General features: G+C 36.7%; 2 protein-coding genes across 2 annotated transcripts; one reads left to right on the top strand and one right to left on the bottom strand.

Annotated features, from left to right (window-relative positions):
* Nucleotides 1-192: 192 nt before the first annotated feature.
* Nucleotides 193-1,561, bottom strand: LOC110766181 (uncharacterized). Its single transcript, XM_021969459.2, has one exon. It carries the CDS (start codon nucleotides 1,282-1,284, stop codon nucleotides 193-195), a length of 1,092 nt encoding a protein of 363 aa, XP_021825151.2. The 5' UTR covers nucleotides 1,285-1,561.
* Nucleotides 1,562-3,983: 2,422 nt separating this feature from the next.
* LOC110766191 (transducin family protein / WD-40 repeat family protein) lies at nucleotides 3,984-14,204 on the top strand. The gene is made up of 18 exons (XM_021969471.2): nucleotides 3,984-4,228; nucleotides 4,330-4,357; nucleotides 4,636-4,736; nucleotides 5,243-5,446; nucleotides 5,571-5,814; nucleotides 6,826-7,001; nucleotides 7,791-7,873; nucleotides 8,233-8,305; nucleotides 9,609-9,674; nucleotides 10,267-10,309; nucleotides 10,716-10,855; nucleotides 11,151-11,363; nucleotides 11,719-11,803; nucleotides 11,909-12,203; nucleotides 12,719-12,980; nucleotides 13,111-13,327; nucleotides 13,443-13,654; nucleotides 13,943-14,204. Exons 1-18 carry the CDS (start codon nucleotides 4,103-4,105, stop codon nucleotides 14,090-14,092), a joined length of 2,718 nt encoding a protein of 905 aa, XP_021825163.1. The 5' UTR covers nucleotides 3,984-4,102; the 3' UTR covers nucleotides 14,093-14,204.
* Nucleotides 14,205-14,564: the final 360 nt, after the last annotated feature.

Genomic DNA, 14,564 nt, shown 5'->3' with positions numbered 1-14,564 from the left:
CTTAGTGAGGGAGGAAAGAAGCAAAGAAAACCAAACGAACATTCCCTTTGCAAAAACCACTAGAGGCAATATGATTCAAAACCATGATAAAGGATATTCTATCAAGTATCAACACATAGTTTACTATAGAATAAAGGATATATATTTCGCCTGTTCATGAAAAAATTACATCTAAACTTACAGCCAGTTACACTAGTACAATATATCTAAGGAATTGGACCCGTAGCTGTTTTGGTCTAATGGTTGGCTGACCACATTATAAACATCATTGAGCTCAGAAGTTGGCAAAGGCTCTGCTTCTTCTGCCAATAGTTCATCAACTTCGAAGAATAAATTCGGATCCTCATGATCATCGACATTCCCTATTAATCCCACTAGTTCATCGCTATTATACTCAAAATTACTCAGATTGCTGGTGGCTGCTTCCACTGGTCCGTCAAATTGATTAACAAAAGGCTTTTCTTGGCTTTCAACAATCTCAGGCAGTTGCTGCGAGTGTAACAATGGCGGTTCGCGGTCTAGTTCTGCAAAGAGTTCATCAATGTTGACGCTTTTATAATTGGTGTCGATTAAATATTCTTGATCACAAGTGGTACTGTCGTTGATCATCAACTGATTCCTCTCATCATTCATAATCTGCGGCCCCACTGAATTTTCAGTTTTCATCTCCTTTGTAGATTGATCTCTTTTCATCTTCTTGTTTGATTGATCTTGAGACGAGCACTTCCTCTTTTTCCCAGACTTGTCCATATTGCCCTTCCTTCTCAGCCGACAAATCACAACGTCAAAATCATAGCAATTACTACTTGTGCCGCCATTCTTGCAAGCCTTTTTGAAAAGGCTATATTCATCCAAGAGCCAGCCGGCGTGGTCCTCCGAAGTATTCCCGTTCTCATACCGGAATTTCCGTTTTCTCCCTATAACATCAAGATTAGATTTTCCATTAATCTCATCCATCTCATCCTTAACATTTCGGTAGGTTTCGGTTTCGCTCCAAGTACCGAGGCCAGTCTTGCGTTGGATGCGCAAACCATTTCTCTGGAGCTCAGAAACGAAGTACAAGTCTTGATCCTTAAGTTGATCTCCTCCGTAATCTCTCCAAATTTCTGAGGGTTCTCGTTTGTTGCCGAAGAGGTTGCACTTGTGGATAACCTTGTTGTATGGCGGCATCGAAGTCAGAGGCTTTTTCTCCCCCACCATCTTGTAGAGAAAGGAGCCGATGATTTCTTGGTCCGTGGGGCGGAACCGGAAGCCGAGCAGTTGTTTCACTCCGGAATTAGCCATGAGAGAGAGAGAGAGAGATAGAGAAAAGACCTTCACCGCACAATCTTGTCGAATGACACCGATTTACCGAAGTGAATTCCCTGAAAACCTGAAAAGGGTTGTCAAAGAATCGGATTTCCCAGCGCTGGACGTGTTCATTTGCACTGCTGATCCGTTCAAAGAACCACACAATCTTGATTTAACTTTTGCCCAAAGGAGGAAGACTGTGTTCTTGTTCAAGTGAAGTGCGCAAGAGTGTATATTTATAAGCCGAGAGTTACTTGGAATCAAAGAAAGCCGTAGGAGAGAGAGGGAGAGTTTTCCTTATTGATTTTAATTTTGGTCAAAGATTTGGTCAAACAACCACGAAGGAAGCCATTGCCTTTAGGCCCAGCCCCAGCAGTTGGATCCAACGGATGGGTGCTGTTCTTATGATACCTTGATTTTAATTTTTGGCGTTTTTGCATGCTCATTGCGTAAAGTTGCCCTTTATTATTATTATTATTATTATTATTATTATTATTATTTTATAAATTTTAATTTATGCTCTTTATTTTTTTTTTTATATTTTTTTTTAATCAAGCGCTTTTCAACTCATTGGTATTCTCAAAATTCAGGTGCTTCCCTTCTGCTCACTCTGCTCTACGCAATTTTACATTGAGAGGAACTTCTTTGTAGGAATGAACAGACTCAGCTGCTTTGCGCGGTGGTCTTCTGACTGAAGATCTCCTTGGAGACATTGCAAACATCCTTACTTAACCCCAATCACCCTGACAACCTTGCAAATATCAAACCACCCAAGTCCTAAAACCCAAACATCCTTACTTAACCCCAAAAACCAAACACAGCAAGGTGGTTAATAAATGCACCCAAAAAATAAAACTGATCTAATTTATTTTACCAATGTTGCAAACACGAGAAACATACCAAACTGCTTTCGATTTTTTCCCCTGTTCTCTAGTAGTTTGAACGAAATTATTGTAATCTTTGTAAACAATTTGTATAACATATATCAGTACATAAGTTGATAGACATATGGAAAAATTTCATATCAATATGGGAGAGTTGACCTTCAATTGAACAAGTATATCAACCCTGCAAAAGCATGAGACTCATAAACTAAAGAAGAATAAAATGGCAGAAACATGTTTATGCCTATTGGATCTATATACGTATTTAAGAGTACTTGTGTTGTGCTTTTGTATTTGTGATGAATTTTGACCTTCTCCATATTGGAGTGGAACAAAAGTAAACTAAAAGTCATATGCTCGAATTAGTTTTTCTGGTTTCCAATTAACTTCAGAACAATGAGGAACTCTCAATTATTCATAGTCATATTTTTTTTTTGTTGTCAAAGAGAGGATAAAACCCAAGAAAAACAACAACTGAGCCACACTAACCATTTGAAAAGTAGCAACCCTATCAAATCATCTATTAGAAAAGAACTAAGCCAAACTGGAGGCTCATCAAAATGACTAAACCCCCAAAGCCAGACTAAAAACTCCAATTTGCCAAGCGATATGTAACAACATTCTTTTCCCTAAAACCCAAACCCTTACTTAACCCTAAACACCAAACACAATGTAGGTAGTAAAAGCAACAAGAAAAACAGAGAGTAATCTTGATTTTGGCTTAACAATACAAACACAAATATAAACACAAAATTCATCACAGAGCAGCAATAAAAACCCTAGAAATTAAAGCGAAAGGGAATAATGAAATTGAGAATAAATAAACTTAATGTGTATCTTACCTGAGTCTTGTGGTTTTACTTCAATTGATCCAACAACCAAAAAAGAAGAACAAATGGAAGAGAAGAGCTTTGGGAAGAGAGGGCGTGAAGACTGAAAACGAGCGAGCAAAAGAGCGGGCATGGAATTAAATGCAGGTATTTTTGGAATTATGAAAGTTTCATAAAAGTATAGTGCGTTCTCAAATTTGATTCCAGCATAATCAGAAGATGAAAACACCTAATGAGCTGCTTTCTCTCACAGCAATTATTCACAATAAGTGATGTTGTTATCTCTTACCAAACAAGGTGAGCTTTAAAAAAATAAAAAAAAAATTACTTATGGACCCAAATAAGCAATGTCAAATAGGCACTAAGAACCAAATAGAAAATGACAAGTGGCTAACTGAGGGTTTGTTTTCCTAAATTGTCTCTCTAAGTGCCGGTTTGGCATTGCTTATTTGGGGTTATAAGTGATTTTTTAAAAATTTTGGGAAGCCCAGCCTGTTTGGTAAACTATGAGAAAATCACTTATTGTTAAAAATTGCTGTGAGAGAAAGCTATAAGGGAAAGCAGCTAATGAGGTGCTTTCATTTTCTGATTATGCAGGAATCAGTTTCGAAGAGGCGCGGGGTTTAATGATTATGCTGCAATTTTTTTTTCTAATTATGCTGGAATCAGTACCAATAATACTTCTAACAAAAAGTTTACCAAACGCCAAACTGCTTTCTCTTACAGCTGATTTCTCTCACAGCAAATCTGACAGAGATTATTTTCACAGCACAACAATGCCAAACTGGTGTTTTGGTGTAAAGTATACAGTTTTCAGGGGTTTTTTTTTATAATTTACTCAAGAAGTTTATATTGGGCTCGGCCCAGACCCGACCCAGTTGTTTCCAGTGGGCAAATGCCAACGGGTAAGGGAACTCGGATCTTTCGAAACGCACGTCGTTTATCGTCTGTGTCTTCCCTCCTAAAACCCTAAACCCCCTCTGTTTCTGTCTGTCCCTAGCGTCTCCATTTCTTTCTCTCTCTATTTGTCTTTTGGAAAGATTCAGAAAAACCCTATGCAATAGCTAGGATACGAGAGAAAGAGAGAAAAGAGAGAGAATGGGAATATTCGAGCCGTTCAGAGCAATCGGCTACACAACCAGCTCTGTGCCATTCTCTGTTCAGAGGCTCGGCACTGAGACCTTCGTCACTGTCAGCGTCGGGAAGGCCTTCCAAATTTACAACGTAATTTTTATTTTATTTTATTCATCTCGTTCGTTAGTATTTAAGTTACAATTTTGATGCTCACTTCGTTATTTTTTTCCTTAAATTGTCTTTCGATGCAGTGCGCAAAGCTCAGTCTGGTCCTTGTTGGTAAGTTACTAATCATTAACAATATTTTAGTGTTGGGAATTGATGTTAACTCGTAGTGTTCTATAGAATTTGTGAATTAGCTCGGAGTTGTAACTTTATTTTTGATTTTGGGCTGTGCAAAGTTAGCAATTTCAATGTTTCAGGAGCAGGATGATGTTGTCTTGACTAGTTTTCTTTTTAGTTTCTCTTCGTCCAAATAAAATTATACTGCATTCTTTCATAGTTTTATGCGGTGTAATTATATGAACTTTTAAAAATAAATAAAAAAATCTATGCAGGTCCACAATTGCCGAAGAAGATTCGAGCTCTTGCTTCCTACCGTGATTATACATTTGCTGCGTATGGGAATGATATAGCTGTTTTTAAGCGAGCTCATCAGGTTGGTGGGCAGTGTTTTGTCAATAAGTTTGTTTAAAAGGAATGAAATTTGCCCCCCTTCCCTTGTCTTAAATCCCAAGCTATAGTTTGTGGGTTTCAGAGTTCTTCCTTTTTCCATTTGTCCTTCTTCATCTTAATTGTTTGTTCAATGAATTGGATTGATGCTTTTGTATGCTAGCTTAGTTAAGAGTGACTTCCTGTATTGATCTTATACAAAAATTGTCGGCACAGAAGAAGCAAGCAAAATAAAGTTGAGTAAGGAGGGAAAATTTGATTAAACTAACGGAAGTGAATGAGTAATGCAATCTAATGGAAGTCGTGGTTTTGCAAACCAATGGTCAATGTTGTAACTTTACAATTCCTTATGACAGAGATGGTATCCTAATTTCATAACTTTTAGATAGAATATTATAAATAATGTGGTGCGGGGCAGCCATCTGCATCTATTATCAGAAGCATCTGATGGACTGAACTTCATGTTTGACTATAGTTTTAATTCTTTAACAGGTAGCAACATGGAGCAGCCATAATGCTAAGGTCAATTCGTTGCTATTGTTTGGAGAGCATATCCTAAGTGTTGATATTGAAGGCAATCTATTTATATGGGCTTTTAAAGGAATTGATCAAAATCTTTCTCCCGTCGGACATATCACGTTAGAGAACAATTTTAGTCCTAGCTGTATAATGCATCCGGATACCTACCTAAATAAGGTAACTGCATTTTTCTCAAAGAAGCTCTATTGCAAAATAACCATGAATTTTCAGTCATTAAGATTCATGTATAGCTCTTTTTCCCTTCCAATTTAAGATGAAACCCTCTTTATAATATGTACAGGTTATTATTGGGAGTCAAGAAGGTCCTCTACAACTTTGGAATATCAGCACAAAGAAAAAACTCTATGAGTTCAAGGGATGGAAATCTTCTATCTGCAGTTTTGTTTCATCTCCCGCACTAGATGTTGTTGCAGTTGGTTGTGCTGATGGAAAAATTCATGTTCACAACATTCGTTATGACGAAGAGCTAGTCACGTTTGCTCATTCGACACGCGGTGCTGTGACTGCCTTATCTTTCAGCACCGGTAAGAGTTTCAGGCTTTTGATTTATATTAGTGGCTGTCCATTCCTATTTTACCATGGTGCTGTGAAGGTTGCTGTGTGGTACTGTAGAAGTATTTCTCTTTTGCTCTTAATTACCAAAAAATAGAACGATAAAAAGGGTTTTAGTACTATACTATCCTGGGCCTCTTCCCTCAGAATGGGTGGAAAGGCACAGGATATTATAAACTCTGACATATGGCTTAGAAATCCTGATTTGGGATTCTATACTGTCAATGTGCCCTCTCACATGTGAGTCAGGACTTAAGCCGAAGACGTGAGTCCCACCGCATATGGACAGCTTAAATTGTTGACGTAGGTTATGTTTGGCTAAAGGATTGGACCAAATACGTGAATTGCATGCTTTGATACCATGTTAAGTCAAAACATCCAACCCAAAACCTATGGGAAATAGGTGGAGAAGCCCATGATCTTGTATATTGTTAGGCAAGGCTTAGAATTTCCGATGTGGGATTCTATTTTCTCAACACGTTCCCTCACATCTGGAAAACTGAGCCAAACATGTAGGTGAACTAAATTGGGTGATATTGAGCACATGTAGTTGCTGAGCCTAACATGTAGATTGCCTGCTTTGATCCCATGTTAAAGTCAGAGCATCCAACCAAAAACCAATTGGCAATGGGTGAAGGATAAAATACAAGGCTTCAAATTCTCAATGTGGGATTTTAGGTTCTCTATCAGTTAATACCTTTACATTTTTCCTAAATTAAAACTTGTGCAATAATTTTGGAATGTGTACCATTTTTGTTTCTGTTGCTATCTTCCAAATTTCTATTTTCTCTATGTTTACAGGGACATCAATCTTGAAACATGTGGCATAATTAATTCTCAATTGTCCCTTTTGCGTTGGGACTTCTATGTTTATCCTATGGAAGAAAAGAGAAAAATTAATGAGTTACAACTGTTATATTTGATGGTTATCTATAAAGTTGGTGACTAGTTAATGCTTATGGTTATTTATTCCTCCTTTTTAGATGGGCAGCCTCTTTTAGCTTCTGGAGGTTCTTCTGGTGTCATAAGCATATGGAATCTTGAAAAACGAAGGCTTCAATCAGTTATAAGAGATGCTCATGATGGTTCCATACTTTCACTTCACTTTTTTGTGAATGAACCCGTGTTAATGAGTTCATCATCAGACAATTCTATTAAAGTAAGAGTAATTTTGTGTCCTATATTGGTTTTCATAAATAAAAATATATTTTGCATCTAGTTGCTTGTCCAACTCTGTAGGGAGAACATACACTGGTAATTACAACATTAATATATTGTTGTAATCAGATATTATAATTGGAAATTTGTTAATTAATACTTTGAAGAAAGCTACAAGTTACAACCATGGTTTAATGTACTTTTCTTCTCCATCAATAAAAAAGGCCTTTTTATGAGTGACATGACGGCTTGAACTGTTTCTGCTTCAGACTATTAAAATAGGTAGACACTAGAAAGTAAATACTTCAGCTCTTCTACCAACATATGCATATTGGTTGAACTTAGGATACAATGTTTGTTATTATTATCAAATGAGAATTTCTTCTTTAGCTTTGCCAAGATGGTATATTTTTCTCTCTGCAAAATGATCCCATTTGTTTTGCTCACTTTATATATTTTCTTCAATGTCACTCTTTGGTTGTTTGGTTTTTTCTCTTTTGCTTTGTTTTTTTTTTTTTTTGGCTTGGAGTTCCTTGTGAATTGTTATTATTTTTCACTTCATTGATTCAACTGAGAACACTGATTAATATTATGTCTTTTGTGGCTAAAACTCTGCGTTCTTAGTTTAAACATTATAATGATTAATATTTGAAGAATTAAGACATTACAAGGTTTTGCATATATCATTATTGTATGACCTTGATTTACTCCGCAAGAAAGAAAAAAAAAACAAAAGATGACCCTGTTTTTTCTTGTGCTGTAAAATTGATTTATATTTGCGCTCGTCTAGATGTGGATTTTTGACACAAGTGATGGAGATCCTCGTCTTTTACGCTTTAGAAGTGGTCATAGTGCTCCTCCACAATGCATCAGGTATAGTGCTTTTCATATTGATTTTAGGAGAGTGAATTTTTAGTTTCTGCTAGTGTTGTTATTGCCATTGTGCTACAAGATTCGCTTATTTCTGCCCATTGACCTTGTGACCTGCATCTGTCATGTCTTTGTTATCTTGTGGTGCTTATATCTGAAGCAAAATCCATTTCATGATCTGTTGCTCCTTATCATGTTGCTTTTCTACACAACAATTGAGGACTTTCTCTACTTTTGGTTTAAATAGTGCACTAGATCACTTTTAAAGTCTTTGGTTTTCTGTGAAGTTTATTCCATTGCTTTATGTTGAGGAAATTAGCTGCATTTCAACATTCTTTATTAATCTTTTTCATGAATTTTAGGTTTTATGCAAATGGGAGACACATTCTATCTGCTGGTCAGGATCGTGCCTTTCGCCTTTTCTCTGTAATCCAGGTTTGGACTCAGTCAGCATCAAATTCTGAATGCTGGTTTTGTGTTTTTTAAGTTAAATATTTTTATAGAAGTTCTCAGAAGAGAACTGGAAATGTTTTTTCTTTTATCTTTTCACTCTTTTCCTCACATCCGCTCTTTGTGGTGTTTGTATGACTCTTTGTGTATGTCCGGGGATGAATTTTTTTGAGTTTTCTCACATGCACAATGAATTGTGCGCATGGACCAATTTTGATCTTTCATTTGAACCAACGCTGAAGATTATCCTTCAACCCCACACTTTGTCGTCATGTGGACCAAGCATCCAGCCACCGTTCATCTTTTTCTCTCTTTCTCTCTCCATGTTGGTAGTCTTCATCCTGTTGTTGCTTTTTGTGATAAAACAATAATGAGGTGAGGAGCACCGCCATGGATGAGTGATGGGATTAGGTGATTGTGGTTTTTGAGAATTTTTGAATGTTTGGATGAGAGGAAAGTCAAGTATGATTTAGTGGCGTCTGGAGGTTGGATTGCCAATGGCTGGAAGTGTAAGTTTTGGTTAAAGAACAGTGTTTTTTTCTATTAAAGTTAACACTTGAATTGGGTGAAAACAACAGATTGTGCAATTTAACCCTTTCCCCCATCTGTAGGCGAAGGCTGTAAAATTATAGAATGAAAGCAGATTTTGATAGATGAATGAAATATGTGTGCACTGGGAGTATGAGTTGAAGGTTGATTCTTGTGGACTTTGGTGGCTGATTGTTGAAAAAAGAAGAAAAGAAAGGAGAGTTGCGTCAGTTTTGAAGAATGATAAAAAGATGGATTTTTTAAAACAAATTAGAAAACCATCTGCAATATTTACACTTGGACGGTTCAAAAGTTTTCCGAAGTTCTCTTTCTACCCAGCAGCATGTAGATTTAGAAAGAAGGTGCATTGACAAGATTACAAATATTTTGTATTTATGCCAAACCTATGAAAGAACACTGATGCTAGATATATCTTACAGCTTTGTTGTCAGTCTCTTTTGAGTAGAAGTGTTGAGAGGCCATACAATCAAGTAAGGTTGGAGATATGGGTCACAATTTGTAACTGGTCACAAACTTAATGCACTCAGGTCAAGGGTTTTAAAACCAGGTTTTTGTTGGTGTTTTAATATTGGTCGTTTGGTCAAACCAATGATCAAGATTGGTCCATGTGTACCCTTTGTAATTCCTATCACACACCCCTTCATAATTGAGCTATTAGTATAAAACGTCTAAACAACTATTCGTATTATTTTTTATGGTTCTGTTTAGTGTTTGTAATTTAGTTACATTGTGTTATTAGGATCAACAAAGTAGAGAACTTTCTCAACGCCACGTATCCAAACGAGCAAAGAAAATGAGGATGAAGGTATTTTCTATTCCCTATTTACTGATTTCATAAAGGAGAAAATAACTTATTATTGTTTTCAGTTTGGATGTATTTGGATAATTAGAAAAGGGCTTGATCATTTCTCCATGTTTTTCAAAATGTTCAAAACTAGAAAATGTCTTAGATGGATCCATGAAATGCTTACACTAGGTTTTCATCTTCCTAGGTATTTAGTGCACTATTTATAGTCTTTGTTACTTGGACTAGGTATATATTTAGTTCCTTTTCCCCTCCCTCTCCGTTCCAAATATTTTACATCCTTCTGAAGTGTCTCAAGTCTCAACCTTCTCATGTCATAGTTAAGTGATGGGGATACTCTGTGTGTTGAGTGTTAAGTAATGTGTAAATTTTTTATCGACCTCGGGTATTTACTGTGCTCTAAGCTAGTCTATTTCCTGGGATTAGTGAAGTATCCACACTATGCACAGCCATGTACCATGGCTAGACTTTTATAGAAATGTCCATGATGGCTATGTATATATTTTATCGTGCCAATCTTCAATTGACAAATAGTGCTATTTCAGTATGCAGATGGATTAACTATTTAATTTCTGTTTTCCTCACCTTCTAGGAAGAAGAGATAAAACTGAAGCCTGTGATAGCTTTTGATTGTGGTAAGGTCCTTTTGTATGTGTAATTTTATGTTTACTTGTGTTCATTTTAATAAGACTTCTTCTGACAAAAAGTAAACTGAAATGCTAGCAGAAATCCAAAAAGTACCAAAACAACACTTATCTGACAAAAATTTACCATTGAAAATTATATTTCAATATAATGAAATTTGGTTTGGCTTCTACCTCAACAAAATTGCTGCTGAAGTTTAAATATCAAAACCATAGATTTAGTATAGCTAAAGTCACTAGGACTGGTGTTAAATCCTATTCAATTTGAGAAATCAGTTTCAGAGTTGTCTCCTTTCTCATTTTGGCATTTTCTCAGATTGCATCAATGACCTGTTATACTCTTTTATCTATAAGATTTGTCTAATCTTCTGAATTTTTATACGAAAAATTATTTCAGCTGAAATAAGAGAGCGAGATTGGTGCAATGTGGTTACATGCCATATGGATACTGCACAGGCATACGTGTGGCGACTTCAAAACTTTGTTCTTGGTGAGCATATTCTGAAGCCAAGACCAGAAAATCCCAGTCCTGTGAAGGTTAGAATTTCAATCTGTTTCAATACTGCTCATTTTTTTGTGACCCTTGTGGTCAATATTTTACAAGATTTATAACATCCATCTTTACAAGGTTTAATAATCAGATTGGCAATTTCTGCTTTTCTTTGGATTCATATGATTCCTGATGATTTTCAATCTATGAGATAACAATAGCCTGACAAAAAGACCCAGTTCTGATGACTATTTGATATGCAACCTTAAAGACTTGTGTAGTACACCATCCTTTTCAAACAGTCTACAATATTAATGAATGGTTGTCTTTTGTTGGTGATAGGCCTGTGCCATCAGTGCATGTGGCAATTTCGCCATTCTGGGGACAGCAGATGGTTGGATTGAGCGCTTCAACCTTCAGTCAGGAATGAGCCGAGGCAGTTATGTAGACACGTCAGGAAGAAGAAGCTTTGCCCATGATGGGGAAGTGGTTGGAATTGCTTGTGATTCAACAAATACTCTAATGATAAGTGCAGGATATCATGGAGACATAAAGGTCAGTTTGTATTTCTTATTTCAAAACATTACGCTCTACCTTACTGTCGGATTTACTCGTACTGCCCCCACAAAGTAGAATACAAGGTCTGCGATGCTGAAGGGTGGGGATTTCATGGTTTATGAGGCTGATGGTGGTGGGGCTGCCCTAAACCTTGTTTGCTTGTATGTTTAGAGATATTACAGTTTGCACTAAGATACATTTTTCTCTTGTATATATTTTCATCTTGATCTATAAAGGCTCAGCACAGTGAACAAATTTGCTCTAGCTCAACTAAGCTATTCCCAAATAAATGGAAGAAATAAATTTGCTGAATGTGTTGAATGTTTCATTCGTCACATGTTTTGACCTGCAGGTTTGGAATTTCAAGGGACGTGACGTAAAATCTAGATGGGAAATTGGGTGTTCTGTTGTCAAGATTGTATACAATCGTTTGAATGGTAACTAGTGTTTGATATTCTTTTGTCACATTAACGTGTTTTGTTCAGCTCTTTGGTATCATAAATGCCTTGGATAATATTGTGATCATTTCAAAAAACTTTCAGGTCTTTTGGCTGTTGTGGCTGATGACTTAATCATCCGCTTGTTTGATGTTGTGGCTTCAAGAATTGTTCGTAAATTTGAAGGCCATACGGATCGTGTAACAGACATGTGTTTTAGTGAGGATGGAAAATGGCTTTTGTCATCCAGTATGGATGGAAGTCTTCGAGTTTGGGATGTTATTTTAGCAAGACAAATAGATGCATTGCATGTTGATGTGTCTATAACAGCATTGTCTCTGTCACCAAATATGGATGTTCTAGCGACTGCCCATGTTGATCAAAATGGGGTCTATCTTTGGTAAGTCTTCCTATCTATTGACCACAAAGGGAGCTAGTGAATTTTTGTGGGTGGTTGAAGTTGATAAATGTGATTGCATATAGAGTCGGAAAAACAGTTCCAATGAATACTCAGCCTACAGCTGCCCTCCACTTCAACATTACAGAAGAAACAAATCTTTTAAATTTTGTCGAAACAGAAGCCCACAGTGACGACGAAAACCTCTCTCTCCCAGTGTTCCTCCACCCCTACGCCTCTAAAATCTTCGAAGACCCTCCTATTCCTCTCATCTAAATTACCCAGATTACAGCCAAGTCACTACAAACCCATAGAACCTTAGTCTTTTGCCTCGACCAAATGCATCATGTTTTAGCGTAGCAACCAAGTGAACCTGAAATTTTTAATTATGTTAACAGTGAATGATTTAGCATGCAATTGATGGTAGTTTTAATACAGTAGCATTTCTTATTTGTTTTCCTCATTTTTGACTGGGATATTCATTTATCAAAAAATTCTAAACCTGGCTACCTTAACAGGGTAAATCAATCAATGTTTTCTGGAGCTTCTAAGGTTGATTCTTATGCAAGTGGAAAGGAAGTTGTGAGTGTTAAGTTACCATCTGTCTCTTCAACAAAAGGTTCTCAGGATGAGGACTTTGATGAGCCTATTGCGGAGAATCCACAAGCTAAAGATGCTTCAGCTTTTACAACTCGTGACCTGCAAATTCCAGATCTTGTTACTCTCTCACTATTACCTAAAAGCCAGTGGCAAAGCTTAATCAATTTAGACATCATAAAGGTATTTTCTACTGCTGGTTATTGATTGGTTTCAGACTTTTTGACCTCATTTGTGAATTATGGTTGTCCTTTTGCCCTTTACATTTTTGGTGATTGATCAGTAAATTATGTTGCATCTCTGCAATGTCCAGGAACGAAATAAACCGATTGAACCGCCAAAAAAACCCGAAAGGGCTCCTTTCTTTTTGCCTTCGGTCCCTTCTCTTTCTGGAGATATATTATTTAAACCCAGTGGGTCAGCGGAAGAGGAAGCCAAGGGTGATGAAGTAGAAGACACTAGAATAAAGTCTGGTCTGGCACCATCGCAATTTGTGCAACTTCTTCACTCATCTGCAGAAATGAAGAATTGTAAATATCTTATCTTTTAGTTTTCATTTGTGATTCAGTTGAAAGGTTTCCTTCTTGATTCCAGTAAGATCTGTGCAAAAGACATGATGATCTTTAAATTGTGTATTTTTTGCAGTTTCAGCATTTACTGATTATATCAAAAGTTTATCTCCATCAACTCTGGATATGGAACTTCGGATGCTTCAGATTGTAGATGATGATGAGCAAGAACCTGAAAAGAGGCCAGAATTATTTTCAATCGAACTGCTTCTAGATTATTTTATACAAGAGACTTCATGCAGAAACAATTTTGACTTCGTACAAGCTGTCATCAAGGTGTTTCTGAAGGTACAGACTTCTCCTCTATTGTTTCTTATTTTTTTTTCTATCAATGAAGTTGTAGCATTGTCCGAGGCTTTTTAGAGCTTTGACAAAACTCCAATATCACAGACCTAGAAGCAAGAACTCTAATTTTCAAACTGGTTTGTTTTTATAAAAGTCACTGGCATGAGTGATCTTTTATCAAATTTATGAATCAAGAGTAAAATCCTCAAATTTGCAAGTTTCCAGTTGGTCTCCAGTGGCCCTCAACTCTTTGTTTAAACTTTCTTTTTCCATTGTTTTCTTCCTTGACAGATCCATGGCGAAACAATTCGGTGCCAATCAAGACTGCAGGATAAGGCAAGAAAGCTCCTAGATATTCAAAGCAAAACATGGCAGAAAGTAGAAAATTTGTTTCAGAGCACTAGTTGTGTGGTAGCTTTTCTTAGCAACTCACGGTTTTGAGCGCCCTGAAATTTTGTCATGTATTTCTGATTTTCTACATATCCATCCCCAATTTTGTATCATGCTTAGGAACGGTTCCGTGTAATAGATAATATTTCTGTTGCATTCTCAAGTTGGCCAGAGTTTATGCTTGCTTTTTCATTCGATCAACTGTCTTGGCAATTGTTAATCGAAGCCAGGACTGATTATGAGTCGAGACTTGAGAGTTGCAAACTTCTGCAACTGAAAATGTTTATTTCCATGGAGACTCAGTTCCTCCAGGGAAGACGATGAGTTATTATTTCCATGGAGACTCAGTTCCAGGGAAGACGTTGAGTTATATATTTGCAGATGTCTAGGGAAATGGTGAAGATTTCACATCTTCTGTAAAAAAAATCAGTTGTACTATAGTTTTCAAATGCGATCAACAGATTTTTGCAGTGTATTATTATCTTCTGTAACTTTCTGCCTCTGCAAGATGGAATAGTTTTAC

This window comes from Prunus avium, chromosome 1 (genome assembly GCF_965620075.1).
Source record: "Prunus avium chromosome 1, drPruAviu1.hap1.1, whole genome shotgun sequence".
NCBI classification, from domain to species: Eukaryota; Viridiplantae; Streptophyta; class Magnoliopsida; order Rosales; family Rosaceae; genus Prunus; species Prunus avium.
The sequence above is the reverse complement of the archived record's forward strand: the minus strand, read 5'-3'. Positions and strand labels throughout refer to the sequence as shown.

Bases quoted from the DNA above. Each gene is read 5' to 3' on its own strand.
- LOC110766181 (XM_021969459.2), bottom strand. From the start codon at position 1,284: ATGGCTAATTCCGGAGTGAAACAACTGCTCGGCTTCCGGTTCCGCCCC.
- LOC110766191 (XM_021969471.2), top strand. From the start codon at position 4,103: ATGGGAATATTCGAGCCGTTCAGAGCAATCGGCTACACAACCAGCTCT. The intron at 4,229-4,329 runs GTAATTTTTATT...CTTTCGATGCAG, and splicing joins AGGCCTTCCAAATTTACAAC to TGCGCAAAGCTCAGTCTGGT. The intron at 11,364-11,718 runs GTCAGTTTGTAT...TTTGACCTGCAG, and splicing joins GATATCATGGAGACATAAAG to GTTTGGAATTTCAAGGGACG.